Source organism: Choloepus didactylus, chromosome 13 (assembly GCF_015220235.1).
Source record: "Choloepus didactylus isolate mChoDid1 chromosome 13, mChoDid1.pri, whole genome shotgun sequence".
In the NCBI taxonomy this organism is placed as follows: Eukaryota; Metazoa; Chordata; class Mammalia; order Pilosa; family Megalonychidae; genus Choloepus; species Choloepus didactylus.
The window spans coordinates 47,536,193-47,555,380 of record NC_051319.1 but is presented as its reverse complement, the minus strand read 5'-3'; the positions used below and the strand labels follow the sequence as shown (position 1 = coordinate 47,555,380).

General features: G+C 35.6%; 1 protein-coding gene across 3 annotated transcripts in view; it reads left to right on the top strand.

Moving 5' to 3' along the window:
* Positions 1-19,188, top strand: part of FBXL17 (F-box and leucine rich repeat protein 17) — a 564,196-nt gene that overhangs the window by 31,723 nt on the left and 513,285 nt on the right. For all 3 annotated transcript variants that reach the window (XM_037801526.1, XM_037801527.1, XM_037801528.1), the window contains exons 2-3: positions 5,520-5,642; positions 7,826-8,083. In XM_037801526.1, the coding sequence (XP_037657454.1) occupies positions 5,520-5,642; positions 7,826-8,083 (381 nt within the window). The remainder of the gene's footprint in view (positions 1-5,519; positions 5,643-7,825; positions 8,084-19,188) is intronic.

The window sequence follows — 19,188 nt, the reverse complement described above, 5'->3', positions numbered from 1 at the left end:
TGGAGAAAGTTCCATGAGCACTAGAAAAGTATGTGTATCCTGGTGATTTGGGATGTAATGTCCTGTATATGTCTGTTAAATCTAATTCATTTATCAGATTGTTTAGGTTTTCAATTTCCTTATTGGTCTTCTGTCTGGTTGATGTATCTATAGGAGAGAGTGATGTGTTGAAGTCTCCCACAATTATTGTGGAAACATCAATTGCTTCCTTTAGTTTTGCCAGTGTTTTTCTCATGTATTTTGTGGCACCTTGGTTGGGTGCATAGATATTTATGATTGTTATTTCTTCTTGCTGAATTGCCCCTTTTATTAGTACGTAGTGGCCTTCTTTGTCTCTCAAAACATCCCTGCATTTGAAGTCTATTTTATCTGAGATTAATATTGCTACACCTGCTTTCTTTTGGCTGTAGCTTGCATGAAATATTTTTTTCCATCCTTTCACTTTCAGTTTCTTTGTGTCCCTGTGTCTAAGATGAGTCTCTTGTATGCAACATATTGATGGTTCATTTTTTTTGATCCATTCTGCGAATCTATATCTTTTAATTGGGGAGTTTAATCCATTTACATTCAACATTATAACCGTGAAGGCATTTCTTGAATCAGCCATCTTATCCTTTGGTTTATGTTTGTCATATTTTTCCCCTCTGTCTATTAATATCCTTTATTGTACCCATACCGAATCTCTTTAGTACTGAACCTTTCTCCAAGTCTCTCTGTCCTTTCTTTGTTTCTCTGTCTGTAGGGCTCCCTGGAGTATCTCCAGTAGGGCAGGTCTCTTGTTAGCAAATTCTCTCAGCATTTGTTTGTCTGTGAAAAATTTAAGCTCTCCCTCAAATTTGAAGGAGAGCTTTGCTGGATAAAGTATTCTTGGCTGGAAATTTTTCTCACTCAGAATTTTAAATATATCGTGCCACTGCCTTCTTGCCTCCATGGTGGCTGCTGAGTAGTCACTACTTATTCTTATGCTGTTTCCTTTGTATGTGGTGAATTGCTTTTCTCTTGCTGCTTTCAGAACTTGCTCCTTCTCTTCTGTGTTTGACAGTGTGATCAGTATATGTCTCGGAGTGGGTTTATTTGGATTTATTTTATTTGGAGTTCGCTGAGCATTTATGATTTGCGTATTTATGTTGTTTAGAAGATTTGGGAAGTTTTCCCCAACAATTTCTTTGAATACTCTTCCTAGACCTTTACCCTTTTCTTCCCCTTCTGGGACACCAATGAGTCTTATATTTGGACGTTTCATATTATCTATCATATCCCTGAGGTCCATTTCGATTTTTTCAATTTTTTTCCCCATTCTTTCTTTTATGCTTTCATTTTCCATTCTGTCATCTTCGAGGTCACTGATTCGTTGTTCAACTTCCTCTAGTCTTGTACTATGAGTGTCCAGAATCTTTTTAATTTGGTCAACAGTTTCTGTAATTTCCATAAGATCATCCATTTTTTTATTTAGTCTTGCAATGTCTTCTTTATGCTCTTCTAGGGTCTTCTTGATTTCCTTTATCTCCCGTACTATGGTCTCATTGTTCATCTTTAGTTCTTTGAGTAGCTGCTCTAGGTGCTGTGTCTCTTCTGGTCTTTTGATTTGGGTGCTTGGGCTTGGGTTATCCATATCGTCTGGTTTTTTCATATGCTTTATAATTTTCTGTTGTTTTTGGCCTCGTGGCATTTGCTGAACTTGATAGGGTTCTTTTAGGATTTGTAGACCAATTGAAGTGCTTATCTCTAATTTATCAGATCTACAGCTTCGTGGAGTACACTTTCTCTAACTAAGCAGCAGGTGGCGTCCACGAGCCACCTGTTCTCCACAAGCCAGTTCTCCCCTGCTTAGCCTTTTTGGTGAGTGGGGGAGTGAGTCTTGTGGGGTCCAATTCGTGTACCAAGCTTGCGTGTGTATTTGGTGTTGCCTGCCCTGTATATGGGGCGTGTTTCTGGGCAGTCAGGGAGGGGGGGTGGCCCTAACAATCAAATCTCCCTGGTGATCCTGGAGTTTTAAAGCTGCTGCAATAGTCTAATCCTTCAGTTCAGTCCTGCCACAGTTTGTCTCTGTCACTGACCCACAAGTCCTTTGTATTGGCGTATGGCTCCTGAGACTTGCAAGTGGGCCCCTCTTCCAGGCCGTGCACCCCGGGTCCTCTGTTGAGGGATGACTGTGCTATGTCACAGGTGAGTGCCGTCCCCCCAGGGCAGTTCTGGGCTGCTGGGCTGTGTAGGGAGGCTCCCAGTCTGCTGAAATGATGGCTGAATGGGGCTTTGTTAATTCACACTGCTCTACCTTCCCAACCCTGGGACAATCAGCTGAGGTTGCAGGGAAGGCTAATGTCCACGCCCAGTTTTGTGGTGTGTGCCTGTTATTTGAAGCACTTCCGTCACACTGGGTTGTCTGGGGCAGTTCTGGGCTATGGGGCTGGCGATGGGCAGGAGTGTTTCCTGTCCACCAGGATGATGGCTGTGAGCGGACACCCCCCTTTTCTTGGGAAGTTGTGGTGTTTAGTGAATTTTCTCAGCCACTGGATTTTTGCGTTTTGTCTCAGAGCTCTCCTAGTTCTGCTCTTGACTTGACCTGCCCAAATAGTAAGTCTTTGAAGCTTTCTGTATTGGGCTTCTTAGAGTAATTGTTTTAGAAAAAGAAAAAAGGATTAAAAAAAAAAAAACAAAAAAAAAACGGGCCCTCCTCAGAGATCTAATGGGTTATTGAAATGCTAAGAGACAAAGCAACCAGGGCCATTAAGGAAAGGTCCACAGGGCAGAGAGATCAGCTTTTCTTCGGGATTTGCATATGTGCCTCAGGGCCCTTCCCCTTTCTATGTTCACCAGAACTCCACAAATCCTCCGCTTTTATTTTGGAGTTTTTCATGTTGTTTTTTTTCTATGCCTGTCTCCTCTCTGCTGGGCTGGCTGCTGTCAGATTCTCTGGTGTCTGGTCTCAGTCTATCTATGGTTGGAGTTTGGATCAGTAGAATGAGTTTCCGATAAGGGCTGCCACTGCAGTTGTCCCTTCTCCTTCCCGGAGCTGACAGCCCCTCCTCCCCCGGGACTGAGCCTGGCAGGGAGGGGCGCGGGTCCCCTGGCCGCAAGAACTTACAGATTTCGCTGATCTCAGCAGTTCCACGTTTTCATGAGTGTTGTATGAAGTATGCCCAAAGTCAGATTGCTCTGTGGTGTCCAGTCCACGCAGTTCCTGGCTTTCTACCTACTTTCCTGGAGGAGTAACTAAAACATACAGCTCACCAGTCTGCCATCTTCTCTAGCTTAGAAATTTATGTGTTTTGGCCACACACAGGTAAGTTGTTCTGGTTTGCTAATGCTGCTGTTATGCAAAACACCAGAAATGGATTGGGTTTTATAAAGGGGGTTTATGTGGCTACAGAGTTACAGTTCTAAGGCCATAAAAGCATCCAAACTAAGGCATCAACAAGAAGATACCTTCACTGAAGAATGGTTGATGGTGTCTGAAACACCTCTGTCAGCTGGGAAGGCACATGGCTGGTGTCTGCTGTCTTTGCTCATGGGTTGCATTCCAAAATGGTGTTCTCCAACATATCTCTGGGATTGTCTCTCTTAGCTTCTCCAGAGTAAACTCTGGGCTAGCATTTCAAAGCTTGAGCAAGCATCTGGGTTCTGGCTTAGCATATCCCAGGGCATTTTTGTTCCTCTGCTCTCTGTGCGAGCTCCCTTTAAAGAGTTCCAGTAAGCTGATCAAGACCTACCCTGAATGAGTGGGGTCAAATCTTCATGCAAACATCCAATCAAGAGGTCACACCATAAACAGAAAGATTAATAAATCTGCCCCCACAAGATTGCATTAAAGAATGTGGCTTTTAGGGGATCATAATATGTCTAAACCGGCACATAAGTCATTTTAGGCATAGACATGATAGGGATTACAGTGTACTCTGTACCAGACACTGTTCCAAGAACTGTATCTGTACTCTACTCCTTTCCAAAACCTTGTGAGGTAAATACTCTATATCCCCCATTTTAAAGAAAATTAAGGTAACAGTGGCCAGGTAACTTGCCGAAGGTTACATTGCTAATAAATGGTGGAGCCATGATTCAATTTAGAATCAAATTCAAAAAGATAAGGCAATTTAGTGTTACAGCCCAAACTCTTAAAGAATTTTTTCACCAAATGTGGAAATTTTCCTATACAAACCAAAGTAGAAATAGCTTAACTAACCCCCATGTATTCTTCACCCAGCTTCAATGGTTTTCAATATTCTGCTTTGTTTTATCTGTCTTATGCCAAGTTTGTTTTTTTCCTAAAGTATTTGAAATCAAATTCTAGCTATCATATCATTTCAGCCATAAATATATTAAAGTATAAATCTAAAATGGATAATAGCTTTTTAAAAATAATATAGCCACAGAACCAACATAACTACAATATAATCACTCTCTAAAAAGTGAAGAAAAATTTCTTTTACATCTTCTAATATATATTTTTTGTTCATTTTTATCTGATTTTCTCAGAAGTATCTTCTTATAGCTGACTTGATTCAGGATCTCATGCATTGTATATGCTGATAATATCTTAATTTTTTTATATTTGTATTGGTCTTAACTCTGATGCTATCCATCTTTTTATGATTTAGCTTTTTAAAACATTCTTAAAAATAACCTTTTTCCTTTGGAATAATTTTAGAATTACTGAAAAGTTGAATGACGGTACAGACAATTCTTGTACACTCCTCACCAAGTTTCAGTTTCCCCTAATTTTGTTATCTTACATTATCATGGTACATTTGTCAAAACTAAGAAACTAATATTGGTAATTTACTATTAACCAAACTCTTGTATTTATTTGGATTTCACCAGTTTTCCCATTAATATGCCTTTTCTGTTTCAGGATCTAGGCCCAGATTATATTAGTTTTCATGTTTCCTTAATCCCCTCTGGTTTGTGGTAGTTCCTCAGTATAAAGGATTTTCATGACCTTTATTTTTTTATGGAGTCCCGATCTGGTATTTTGTATAATGTCCCTCATTTGTGAGCATGTAATATTTTCCTCAGGTTTAGATTGGGGTTATGTGTTTCTAGAAAAAATACCACAGAGGTGAAGTGCCCTTCTTATGATTTATTTTTGTTTTTCTGTTTTTTAAAAATATTATTTAAAATGCTTACCTGGGCTCAAGGTCAAAACTATAAAACTAGGTATATTCAGAGTAGTCTCAGTTTCATCCCTCTCTTGTTCTTACTTTTTCTCCCTCCCCCTAAAGGTAAGCATTTAAAAAAAAATGAATTTTAATTTTGTCCTTCCAATTTCTTTAAATATAAGCAAACACATACACACACACCATTTCTTTAAAAAAGGCAATATCAGTCCATGTTCTTAACTCCCATACCATAGTTTCTCTTTAGGGCAATCCCTAACAATGACTCTTCTAATAATGGTCTCTTCTATTTAAGAAGTTTTTGGTTTAAAAAGTTAATCTTTTCTAACTAATAAATAAAAAACTTTCCCTGTGCCTTTAAAATGTTTTGCACATATTATTATATGGTTTGTTTTTTCTTCACAGATATTTTCCAATTTGTCTTTGGATGAGCGTTGCCTTTCTGCATCATTGGTTTGCAAGTACTGGCGTGACCTTTGTTTGGATTTTCAGTTTTGGAAGCAGCTGGATCTTAGTAGTCGTCAGCAGGTATGGAATCTAATTCTAAGAAACATTCAATTTGACCTACCCAATTAAAAAATATTCTTATTACTCTTTAAAATTCATATCTTTCATGTTTTTGTTTTTGAAGATAGTTACTTCAGATGACTATAATTCTGTGCTTTAGTAATAATTTTTTTGTGAATTCTAGTTAAAGCTATGTACTCATGGTGAATGAGATAGTCTTTAGAGTAGATTGGTAATTTGGGGTTGCTTCTTAATATTTCCTCTGTCTTCCCCCTTTTTTCATTACTTTGTTTTAAAAAGCCATTAATCTTTTTCTATTTGGGGGGTATTATATCATGAATATTATTAGAAAATGATAGCAAACATGTATGTAGCACTATCTCTGTGTCATGAGCTGCTCCTAAGGATTTATACATATTAATTCATTTAATCCTCACAGCAACCATATGAGTAGATACTATTATTACCTCTGTTTATAGATGATGAAACAAAAACAAAATAGGCTAAGATAGCTTTTTTTTTTAAACTTTCCTTTTGATGAATTTTTCCAACCCCCCTTCTCCCCCAACCTGGCTGCTCGATATGTTTATTTGGTGGTATAAATTAAGCAAAAAGATAGAGTTTATCATGCTTATTGCAAACAGTTTGTTAGACTTTTTTGGATTCACTCTTTAAACTTGGTTGTCAGTACTTGGCATTGAAAATATTTAAAAATATCCAGTAAGAATAAGATTTTATTGGAGTACTAAACCTGTTCTAAATCTTTCCTTGGTCTGATAGTAGTATACAGTAGTAAATACTTAACTCCTGGCTTTCCAAAAAAAATCCCTGATAGGAGTATAAATATCCGACTATGGCCAATTTTAATGAACCAATGTAACGTCATTGAATGCAGATTTGGGCAGAGGTACATGCAGTTGGTTCTTGTGAATTGGTATGAGGCATTCCAGCATACAACTGGTAAGGTGTGTGTATGTAATGTATACACTTTAAACTTGGTTACCAAGTTCTAGAGCATTTCTATGTAAGTTGTTTTATTTCTGGTTTTTTTTTTGTTTGTTTGTTTGTTTGTTGTTGTTTTGCCACACTGGCTATGAAGTTAAAATAATTACAGAATTTTTTTATTTACCTGACTTGGTTCATGAAATTTATGGCCAGATAGATGGAATGGTATTTTGGTGATTGTGGCTTCTAGAGTAGAGAGAAGGTAAGTATGGAATAATCTGCTAGCTCTTTACTTCATTACTCCTGGATATCTGAGTTATTTAATACAAACTTAGACTAAGAACATCTTTCTCCCTCCACTGGCTGTTAGGTCTGAAGATGAAAAATAAAAATAAAGGGAGAATTATGTCAGAGTTTAAGATTTTGAGGGAACTGTCTGTGTTTGTGCTGTTTCAAACAAGTATAAACAAAGGTAGTTTTAACCTTAGCTCTTATCCCTGGTGCCATTCAACACTCTACTTCTTTCCTTCTTCCATTCTAAACCTCATCATGTTCATTTTCTCTCTCATTATTTTTAATTAGTGGACTTGAGCAACATTAACTCTTTTCTTTTCTTTTCTTTTCTTTTTTTGAAATATGATCGGGCAAGTAATATGTAGAGGTTATTTATTTAGATGTTTTAAAATTCAGATGACTATATGAGTTTCTCTGCAGAAGAATTTTAAGGTTATATGTTTAGCATTGAATTCTGAGAAAAGATGTTTGTCATGGACATATGCATATAGTCTTTGGTGTGTGGATAGCATACAAATTATATCATATTTTCTCAGTTATGGATTAGTTATATGTGAGGTAATATTTTGATTGATGTATAAAACAATTGAAATTTATATATACTGTGGTATTATCTAATATCAAGTGCAAAACATGCAGATTCTTGCATCGTGATTGATTTAACGCTATTTGCAGGATTAAAAATAGAGAACAACATTTAAAAATCTCAGTTTTATTTGTGGTGCATTTTTTCATGAGTTTAAAAGTTTAATTAAGGTGAGTTTTCTCAATAATGATAGATTTTATGCTTTTAATTAAAACTTAATTCATATATTATTTTTATGATTTAATATTAAGTAAGATTTTCCTTGTGATTTTTGTTCTATAATTTAATTATTATATTCTTGAGAAAATTTAACAAAAGAATAGAAAATAAATTTCTGCTTTTAGCAAAAGTTTAATTTTATGCTTTTTCTTCTTCATAGGTCACTGATGAATTATTGGAAAAAATTGCATCAAGAAGTCAAAATATAATTGAAATCAACATTTCTGATTGTCGCAGTATGTCTGATACTGGCGTATGTGTTCTAGCATTTAAGTGTCCTGGACTTCTTAGGTATACAGCCTACAGGTGTAAACAGCTTTCTGACACCTCTATTATTGCAGTTGCCTCTCACTGTCCTTTACTTCAGAAAGTGCATGTAGGCAACCAGGACAAACTTACTGATGAAGGACTCAAGCAGGTAAATTTATAGCATCTATAAAATGATTTTACTCACGTTAACTTGAAATGTTTTCTTGCAGCAACACTTTAAAAGATTGAATTATGTTAAAAATAATGCTCAGAGACTAAAGTTAGTTATCTTTCTCTGTACCCATGAATATTTGTTTATGTTAGTCAACTAGTGTACCATGGGTACAATTGATAAATTAACTTTGCTGTGTTTTGTAGTAAGAGCCTGAACTTCTGTGACCATTTTAATTATTTATACTTTTGTTACTTAAATTTTGCACCAAATTTTGCTTTAGATAAGAGTATGCAGTTGGAGTCAGACTGAGGTTGAAAAAAATTAACTTTTAGCTCTTCTCTTTTATTTTACTAGGTGGCATACTTACATGTTTTTAAGTATGTACATGTTTTAAGGCATAAATTGAAGTCCAAATTGAAGAGCATAAAATGAATAAACAATTGGTAATTACCCAAATTTGGCACAATAGTTGGGATTAAATATAGTATCATATGTACTTAATGTTTGATGCACTTCCTTTGGAAATAGCATTTAAGGTTCTTTGTCAGAGTGGATTATTCATTCAACAAATATTGAATGGATTCTATGTGTCAGATCCTGAATTTTGATTTATTTTGAATATTTAGTAATGTCCCACATTGCACTAAGCACCTTTTAGTGCATATTTAATCCTTGCAACAACTATGTGAAATAGTTGATATTAAACTCCTTTTATAAAGGAAGAAATTAAAGCTTAGAGAGATTAATGAACTTGCCTACTTTATGCAAGATGGTAGAGCTGGGATATGAAGCCTGGATTCTCCAAAGCCTCTACCCTCTTTCTACTTTTCCAGGCCAGTTGACTGTACTCTTCTTAACTTCAAGTAAGGAGCCTGTTCCCTGAAGGCAGAGGCCATATGCATTCACCACTCTACCCACAGTGCATATGCTGGCACATGGTAGGCCCTTGGCAAATATTTGTTGAAAGAAAGATTTAATTAATCATTCCATTCAAGAATTTATCCTAGAATAAGTGTTTAAAGTTAGAATTGGGATGCCGCCCCAACACTTTCCATATTTCCCAGTAAATGCAGTGTTAATATAGTTCTGGGTTTGAAACTGATGTGGGATGAAGTCAGAAATGAAATGAAGATTTTAAAACTTAAACACTATATATGAATTAATTGAAAGCTCAATATTTCAAGAAATTTGGAAATTCCAGACTCTATCTTAAATAGTCAGTACTGGGTGTGGTCAATCCAATTTATGTATTGAGAATTCTACCAACTTGTAAGGGAACCTATTTTGTCTGCAAAGTAAATCATACAATAGTCTTATTTGTTGTAATGTTTTTCCTAATCCATCTCTGCTATGTATAGGATTATTCACTAGCAAAGCATTTTACGAAGTTCTTAAAACTATTAAAACAAATTAATTTTTCATGAGAGTATTATAACATTTATGGATGTGACATGATTTTGTTTTGATAGAAATTTCTCAGCAATTTATACTCCACAGTGAAATATTTTTAAAAGTTTAGGTATTTATTAAGAACTGGATTAAATCTGTTACGTATTTAAATTTGTACAACACAAATAGGTAGTGATTTAACGGACTTCTAAGGGTGTTCCTTGTAATATTTGTGAAAAAATATTATCATAGTTATGGTAGAAGTAGAATAATAGGTTCTTTAAGGAGCAAGACTTAGTATCCCTGTCAAGTATTATTAGTTTATCTAATATTTATAACTTGGAGACAAATTACATAAATCTTCCCTACAATATGAAGTATTTTGGAGCCCATTAACCCATGACATTTTCTGTGTTTACTTCAGGTTTTCATGTTTTCTGAATTATGGATTTGTTAATTCAGTAACAAATTGAAGAATTCAGTAATATTCTGATAGAAGTTGTAGAACTATCTAAATCTTTTTCTCCCTTAGGTAATTTCCTTCTTAAGTAATTACATAGGAACCCCATTGCAGTATAGAGACTAGACTAATACTTTCATGTGCTTAAGACTGTGCTATTTTTAGCCTTTTTCTTTTGATGGAATAGTGAGTATTATGATATAGTAGAAAGAGAATGGCTTTCATATATACATAAAATAGAAATAAAAGTTTTATGAAGCAATAAATGTCCTTATGTGCAGTATACATTGATATTTCCTATTCTGTTCTATACCATCACACTAAATAGATGTTGGCTTTGACACACTCACAAATTAATTTTGTGACCCAGTGATGTTTGATAAACCTTGCTGTGGAGTATATTGCAGTTTTAGACTACTAACAGTTCTAAAAAGTACAATAAAATTACAAAAAGACTAGGATGGATCTATTCATAATTGATGAATTTTCCTGTGATTATTTTTTTCTTGAACTCATAAACTTAACAATCGACTAAATTGTTGATTTGTAGATCAGTTCCAGATTCCCCCTTCTGCAGAAAAACTGACAAGTGTTTTAGAACAGTATAATGCTAAAATATATTTCCTTCATAACTGCTATAATTTTGGTTGACTTTAGCAAGTGCAGTATGTCTGTGTTTTGTGAGTTCTATCAGTTGTTTACAAAACAGTTAAAGCACTTCAAATTTGGAGCTCTAATAAACCTAGCATTTAATATTTTAAGCATTGGATTCTGCTTAATAGTGTTCTTCAAAGTTGTGGCAAAGCACCTAAAAGTTGGGCTGTTTTTGGCTGAACAAATACTACCGTGAAATATTGATATTTTTATTTTCGTATAAGTAACCAAAAATAATTTACCAAGCAGAACATATTTCTATTATATATATATATTATAAAACTACAATCATGTAACTAGAAGAAAAGAGAGCTATTTAAGAATTAGTAGGCTGTTTCAGTTTTCTTAATATTTTTTAATCATTTAACACTTGACAGCAAACAAATGATAGCAGGAGCCAATGTGTTAAAAGGAATCTAAGAAATCATATCCATTAAGTTAATATTTTATGTGACTCCTTTATTTGATTTTAACAGTTTAACACCCCAGTCCAATTCATGGAGATTGGTAGAAATTTCTGGAAACAAGTCACTGTAGGCTTCTTTTCAGATTAAGATTGGTACAAAAAATGATAAATGTGTTAGTAGATTTCATAAAGAAACCAGTCTTTTTTTTTTTTTTTAACCATGTTGTGCTACCATTACCAACATCCATTACTAAAACTTTTTCATCACCAAACAGAAACTCTCTAGAGCAGAAACTGCTAATTCCCCTCTTTCCCCTGTCCTTGGTAGCTTCTAATCTACTTTTTTAAAAAAGCAGTTTTATTGAGATATAGTCACATATACAATCCATCTAAAGCGTACAATCATTGTCTTTGAATATATTCACAGGGTTGTGCATTCATCCCTGCAAACAATTCTACAACTTCTCACCACGTCAAAAAGAAAAAACCCATACTCCTCAGCAGCCATCTCTCAATCCCTCTATCCTTCCCTAGCACTGTATAACCACTAATCTGTTTCTGTCAGAACACTTTTTTTTCTGTCTCTCTAAATTTATTTATATTTGCATTTTATATAAATGGGGTCAAACAGTATGTAGTACCTTGTGTCTGGTTTCTTTCATGTAGCCTAATGTCCTTGTTTATTTATTTATTTATTTTTGCAATTGTTAGAAGAATTTTCATATATTGCTCTTCACTACAATCCGTAATTTGTTTTAGGTGTATTTTTTTCCCATATAGCACCATATTATTAACAAATATTAGTAATAGTATCATACATTTGTTCTAATTCATGAATGAACATTCTTTTCTTTGTTCTATTGACCACATTCATCGTCCACAAGAGGGTTCGCTGTGTTATACAGTCCTATGTTTCATCCTTTGGCTTTCCTTCTAGTGACATACATGACCTTAAACTTTCCCTTTCAACCACAAACACACCCACATATCATCTAAGCATATACCTAGTAGCAGAATTGTGGATGATATGGCAGTTCTATATTTAGCTTCCCGAGGAACCACCAAACTGTCTTCCACAGTGGCTGTACCATTCTATATTCCCACCAATAGTGATGTTCCTGTTTCACCACATCCTCTCCAACACTTGTAGTTTTTTTTAAATAGTGACCATTCTAGTAGGTGTGAAATGATATCTCATTGTAATTTTGATTTGTATTTCCCTAATAGCTAGTGATGTTGAACATCTTTTCATGTGCTTTTTAGCCATTGTAGATCCTCTTTGGTGGATACATTTGTTCTAATTCATGGACGAACATTCTTGCATTTGTTCTTTGGAAAAATGTCTATTCAAGTCTTTTGCCCATTTTTAATTGGGTTGTTTTTGTTGTTGAGTTGTAGGATCTCTTTATATATCCTGTATATTAAACCTTTATTGGATATGTGGTTTTCAAATATTTTCTCCCATTGCATGGGCTGCCTTTTTACCCTCTTGACAAAGTCCTTTGCAGCACAAAAGTATTCAGTTTTGAGGAGGTCCCATTTGTCTATTTTTTCTTTTGTTGCTTGTGCTTTTGGGTGTAAGGTCTAGGAAACCACCTCCTACCACAAGATCTTGAAGATGCTGCCTACATTTTCTTCTAGGAGTTATATGGTTCTGGCTATTATATTTAAGTCTTTCATCCACTTTGAGTTAATTTTTGTATAAGGTGAGATAGGGGTCCTCTTTCATTCTTTTGGATATGAATATCCAGTTCTCCTGGCACCATTTGTTGAAGAGACTGCTCTGTCCCAGTTGGATGAACTTGGCAGCCGTGTCAAAATTCAATTGGCCATAGATGTGAGGGTCTATTTCTGAAATCTCAATTTGATTCCATTGGTCAATATGTCTATCTTTATGCCAATACCATGCTGTTTTGTTTTTCCCTGTAGCTTTGTAATATGCTTTAAAGTTGAGAAGTGAGAATCCTCCAAATTCATTTTTCGTTTTTCAAGATGTTTTCGGCTATTTGGGGCATCTTACCCTTCCAAATAAATTTGATGATTGGCTTTTCCAATTCTGCAATTTAGGCTATTAGATTTTTCTTTGGGATTGCATTGAATCTGTAAATCAATTTGGGTACATTTGACATCTTAATGATATTTAGTCTTCCAGTCTGTGAACACAGTATGTCCTTTCATTTATTTAGGTCTTCTTTGATTTCTTTTAGCAATGGTTTGTAGTTTTCTGAATGTGGGTCATTCACATCCTTGGTTAAGTTTTTCCTAGATTCTTTTAGTTGCTATTGTACACAGAATTTTCCCCCGATTTCCTCTTCAGATTGTTCCTTACTAGTGTATAGAAACACTACTGATTTTTTTCTTTTTTTAAAATTCAGTTTAATTGAGATATATTCACATACCATACAGTCATCCATGGTGTACAGTTGTTCACAGTACCATTATATACTTATGCATTCATCACCACAATCAATTTTTAAGCATTTTCATTACCACACACAAAAAAGAATAAGAATTAAAGTTAAAGTAAAAAAGAACACCCAGAACATCCCATACCCCCCATCCCTCCTCTTCTTCATTTACTTTTTGTCCTTATTTTTCTATTCATCTGTCCATGTACTGTATAAAGGAAACACTACTGATTTCTGCTTGTTAATCTTGTATCCTGGAACTTTGCTGAGCTTGTTTATTAGCTCTAGTAGCTTTGTTGTATATTTTTCTAAGTATAGGATCATATCATCTGCAAATGGTGAAAGTTACACTTCTTTTCTTCTGATTTGGATGCCTTTTATTTATTTTTCTTGCCTAATTGCTCTGGCTAGGACTTTTAGCACAATGTTGAATAACAGTGGTAACAGGGGGCATCCTTGTCTTGTTCTCAGTCTTAACAGGAAAGCTCCAGTCTTTCACCATTGAGTATGATGTTAGCTGTGGATTTTTCCTATATGCCCCTTATGATGTTGAGCAAGTTTCCTTCTATTCCTACCTTTCATAGTTGTTTAATCAAGAAATTGTGCTGGATTTTGTGAGATGTATTTTCTGCATCAATCGAGAGAGTCATGTGGTTCTTTTTCAGTTTGTTAATGTGTATTTACATTAATTGATTTTCTTGCATTAAACCACCCTTGCATAGCTGGCATAAAACCCACTTGATAGTGGTATTTAATTCTTTTAACGTACAGTTGGATTCTAGTTGCAAATATTTTGTTGAGGATTTTTTGCATCTACATTCATTAGAGAGATTGGTCTCTAATTTTCCTTTCTTATAGTATCTTTATCTGACTTTGGTATTAGGGTGATGTTGGTCTCATAGAATGAGTTGGATAGTGTTCCCTCCTGTTCAATTTTTTGGAATAATTTGAACAGAATTGGTATTAATTCTTGGGATGATTGGTAGAATTCACCTGTGAAGTCATCTGGTCCTGGCTTTCTTTGTTGGGAGGTTTTTGATGATGGTTTTAATTTCTTTACTTGTGGTTGGTTTGTTGAGGGCTTCTATTTCTGGAGTCAGTATAGGTTCTTCCTGTGTTTCTAAAAAATTGTCCATGTCATCTAAGTTGTTTTTCTAGTTTGCTGGCATACAATTGTTCATAATATCCTCTTATGATCTTTTTTATTTCTGTGGGGTCAGTAGTAATGTCCTCCCTCTCATTCCTGATTTTATTTATTTGAATCATCTCTCTGTTTTTCTTTGATAAAAGGTAAGGTTTTTTTTCACTTTTGTTGGTCTCAAAGAGTCAACTTTTAGTTTTATTGATTCTCTCTTTTGGTTTTGGGGTCTCAATTTCATTTACTTCTGTTCTAATCTTTGTTATTTCTTTCCTTCTTCTTGCTTTGGAATTAGTTTGCTGTTCTTATTCTAGTTCCTCCAGCTGTATGGTTAGGTCTTTGATTTTAGCTCTTTCTTCCTTTCTAATGCAGGCATTTAGGGCTATAAATTTCCCTCTAAGTACTGCCTTCACTGCATCCAGTAAGTTTTTTTTTTTTTTTCCTTTTTTTTATCTTCATTTTATTGAGATATATTCACATACCACGCAGTCATACAAAACAAATTGTACATTTGATTGTTCACAGTACCATTACATAGTTGTACATTCATCACCTAAATCAATCCCTGACACCTTCATTAGCACACACCCAAAAATAATAAGAATAATAATTAAAGTGAAAAAGAGCAATTGAAGTATAAAAGAACACTAAGGTACCTTTGTCTGTTTGTTTGTTTGTTTCCTTCCCCTATTTTTCTACTCATCCATCCATAAACTAGGCAAAGTGGAGTGTGGTCCTTATGGCTTACCCAATCCCATTGTGACCCCTCATAAGCTACTTTTTTTTTTTTAATCTTCATTTTATTGAGATATATTCACATACCACACAGTCATACAAAACAAATCGTACATTCGATTGTTCACAGTACCATTACATAGTTGTACATTCATCACCAAAATCAATCCCTGACACCTTCATTAGCACACACACAAAAATAACAAGAATAATAATTAAAGTGAAAAAGAGCAATTGAAGTAAAAAAGAACACTGGGTACCTTTGTTTGTTTGTTTGTTTCCTTCCCCTATTTTTCTACTCATCCATCCATAAACTAGACAAAGTGGAGTGTGGTCCTTATGGCTTTCCCAATCCCATTGTCACCCCTCATAAGCTACATTTTTATACAATTGTCTTCGAGGTTCATGGGTTCTGGGTTGTAGTTTGATAGTTTCAGGTATCCACCACCAACTACCCCAATTCTTTAGAACCTAAAAAGGGTTGTCTAACTTGTGCGTAAGAGTGCCCACCAGAGTGACCTCTCGGCTCCTTTTGGAATCTCTCAGCCACTGAAGCTTATTTCATTTCCTTTCACATCCCCCTTTTGGTCAAGAAGATGTTCTCAGTCCCACGATGCCAGGTCTGCATTCCTCCCCGGGAGTCATATTCCACGTTGCCAGGGAGATTCACTCCCCTGGGTGTCTGATCCCACGTAGGGGGGAGGGCAGTGATTTCACCTTTCAAGTTGGCCTAGCTAGAGAGAGAGGGCCACATCTGAGCAACAAAGAGGCATTCGGGAGGAGGCTCTTAGGCACAATTACAGGGAGGCCTAGCCTCTCCTTTGCAGCAACCGTCTTTCCAAGGGTAAAACCTATGGTAGAGGGCTCAACCCATCAAACCACCAGTCCCCTATGTCTGTGTTCATGTTAGCAACCATTGAGGTGGGGTAGGCCAATACCCCTGCATTCTCCACAGGCTCCTCAGGGGGGCACTACATATTTTTTTCCTTGTTTTTCTTTTTTTTTTTTTTTTTTCAACTTTCCTTTCTTTTTTAAATCAACTGTATGAAAAAAAAATTAAAAAAAAAAATTCAATAAAAGAACATTTCAAAGAGACCATAACAAGGGAGTAAGAAAAAGACAACTAACTTAAGATAACTGCTTTACTTCCAACCTGTTCCTACTTTACCCCAAGAAAGTTACCTAATATAGCAACATTTCTGTGAATTTGTTCCTACTATATCCATCAGAAATTAACAGACCATAGTCATTCCTGGGCATCCCCAGAACGTTAAATAGCTTATCTGTTCTTCTTGGATTATTGTTCCCCCTTCCTTATTTGCTCTCTATTGCTAGTTCCCCTACATTCTACATTACAAACCATTTGTTTTACATTTTTCAAAGTTTACATTAGTGGTAGCATATAATATTTCTCTTTTTGTGCCTGGCTTATTTCACTCAGCGTTATGTCTTCAAGGTTCATCCATGTTGTCATATGTTTCACGAGATCGTTCCTTCTTACTGTCGTGTAGTATTCCATCGTGTGTATATGCCACATTTTCTTTGTCCACGCATCTGTTGAAGGACATTTGGTTGTTTCCATCTCTTGGCAATTGTGCATAATGCTGCTGTGAACATTGGCGTGCAGATATCTGTTCGTGTCACTGCTTTCCGATCTTCTGGGTATATACCGAGAAGCACAATTGATGGATCGAATGGTAACTCTATATCTAGTTTTCTAAGGAACTGCCAGAGCGACTTCCAGAGTGGCTGAACCATTATACAGTCCCACCAACAATGAATAAGAGTTCCAATTTCTCCACATCCCCTCCAGCATTTTTAGTTTCCTGTTTGTTTAATGGCAGCCATTCTAACCGGTGTTAGATGGTATCTCATTGTGGTCTTAATTTGCATCTCTCTAATAGCTAGTGAAACTGAACATTTTTTCATGTGTTTCTTGGCCATTTGTATTTCCTCTTCAGAGAACTGTCTTTTCATATCTTTTGCCTGTTTTATAATTGGGCTGTCTGTACTATTGTCATTGAGTTGTAGGATTTCTTTATATATGCAAGATGTCAGTCTTTTGTCAGATATGTGGTTTCCAAAAATTTTTTCCCATTCAGTTGGCTGCCTCTTTACCTTTTTGAGAAGTTCCTTTGAGGTACAGAAACTTCTAAGCTTGAGGAGTTCCCATTTATCTATTTTTTCTTTTGTTGCTTGCGCTTTGGGTGTAAAGTCTAGGAAGTGGCCGCCTAATACAAGGTCTTAAAGATGTTTTCCTACATTATCTTCTAGGAGTTTTATGGTACTTTCTTTTATGTTGAGATCTTTCGTCCATTTTGATTTATTTTTTGTGTAGGGGGTGAGGTAGTGGTCCTCTTTCATTCTTTTGGATATGGATATCCAACTCTCCCAGCCCCATTTGTTGAAAAGACCATTATGACTCAGTTCAGTGACTTTGGGGGCCTTATCAAAGATCAGTCGGCCATAGATCTGAGGGTCTATCTCTGAATTCTCAATTCGATTCCATTGATCTATATGTCTATCTTTGTGCCAGTACCATGCTGTTTTGACAACTGTGGCTTTATAGTAAGCTTCAAAGTCAGGGAGTGTAAGTCCTCCCACTTCGTTTTTCTTTTTTAGAGTGTCTTTAGCAATTCGAGGCATCTTCCCTTTCCAAATAAATTTGATAACTAGCTTTTCCAAGTCTGCAAAGTAGGTTGTTGGAATTTTGATTGGGATTGCATTGAATCTGTAGATGAGTTTGGGTAGAATTGACATCTTAATGACATTTAGCCTTCCTATCCATGAACATGGAATATTTTTCCATCTTTTAAGGTCCCCTTCTATTTCTTTTAGTAGAGTTATGTAGTTTTCTTTGTATAGGTCTTTTACATCTTTGGTTAAGTTTATTCCTAGGTACTTGATTTTTTTAGTTGCTATTGAAAATGGTATCTTTTTCTTGAGTGTCTCTTCAGTTTGTTCATTTCTAGCATATAGAAACATTACTGACTTATGTGCATTAATCTTGTATCCCGCTACTTTGCTAAATTTGTTTATTAGCTCTAGTAGCTGTGTCGTCGATTTCTCAGGGTTTTCTAGATAAAAGATCATATCATCTGCAAACAATGACAGTTTTACTTCTTCTTTTCCAATTTGGATGCCTTTTATTTCTTTGTCTTGCTGGATTGCCCTGGCTAGCACTTCCAGCACAATGCTGAATAACAGTGGTGACAGCGGGCATCCTTGTCTTGTTCCTGATCTTAGAGGGAAGGCTTTCAGTCTCTCACCATTGAGTACTATGCTGGCTGTGGGTTTTTCATATATGCTCTTTATCATATTGAGGAAGTTTCCTTCAATTCCTACCTTTTGAAGTGTTTTTATCAAAAAGGGATGTTGGATGTTGTCAAATGCTTTTTCAGCATCTATTGAGATGATCATTTGATTTTTCCCTTTTGAATTTTTAATGTGTTGTAATACACTGATTGATTTTCTTATGTTGAACCATCCTTGCATGCCTGGAATGAACCCTACTTGGTCATGGTGTATGATTTTTTTAATGTGTCTTTGGATTCAATTTGCAAGTATTTTGTTGAGGATTTTTGCATGTATATTCATTAGGGAGATTGGCCTGTAGTTTTCCTTTTTTGTAGCATCTTTGCCTGGTTTTGGTATTAGATTGATGTTAGCTTCATAAAATGAGTTAGGTAGTGTTCCCTTTTCTTCAATGTTTTGAAAGAGTTTGAGTAAGATTGGTGTCAGTTCTTTCTGGAAAGTTTGGTAGAATTCCCCCGTGAAGCCATCTGGCCCTGGGCATTTATTTGTGGGAAGATTTTTGATGACTGAATGGATCTCTTTGCTTGTGATGCGTTGGTTGAGGTCTTCTGTTTCTTCTCTGGTCAGTCTAGGTTGTTCATATGTTTCCAGGAA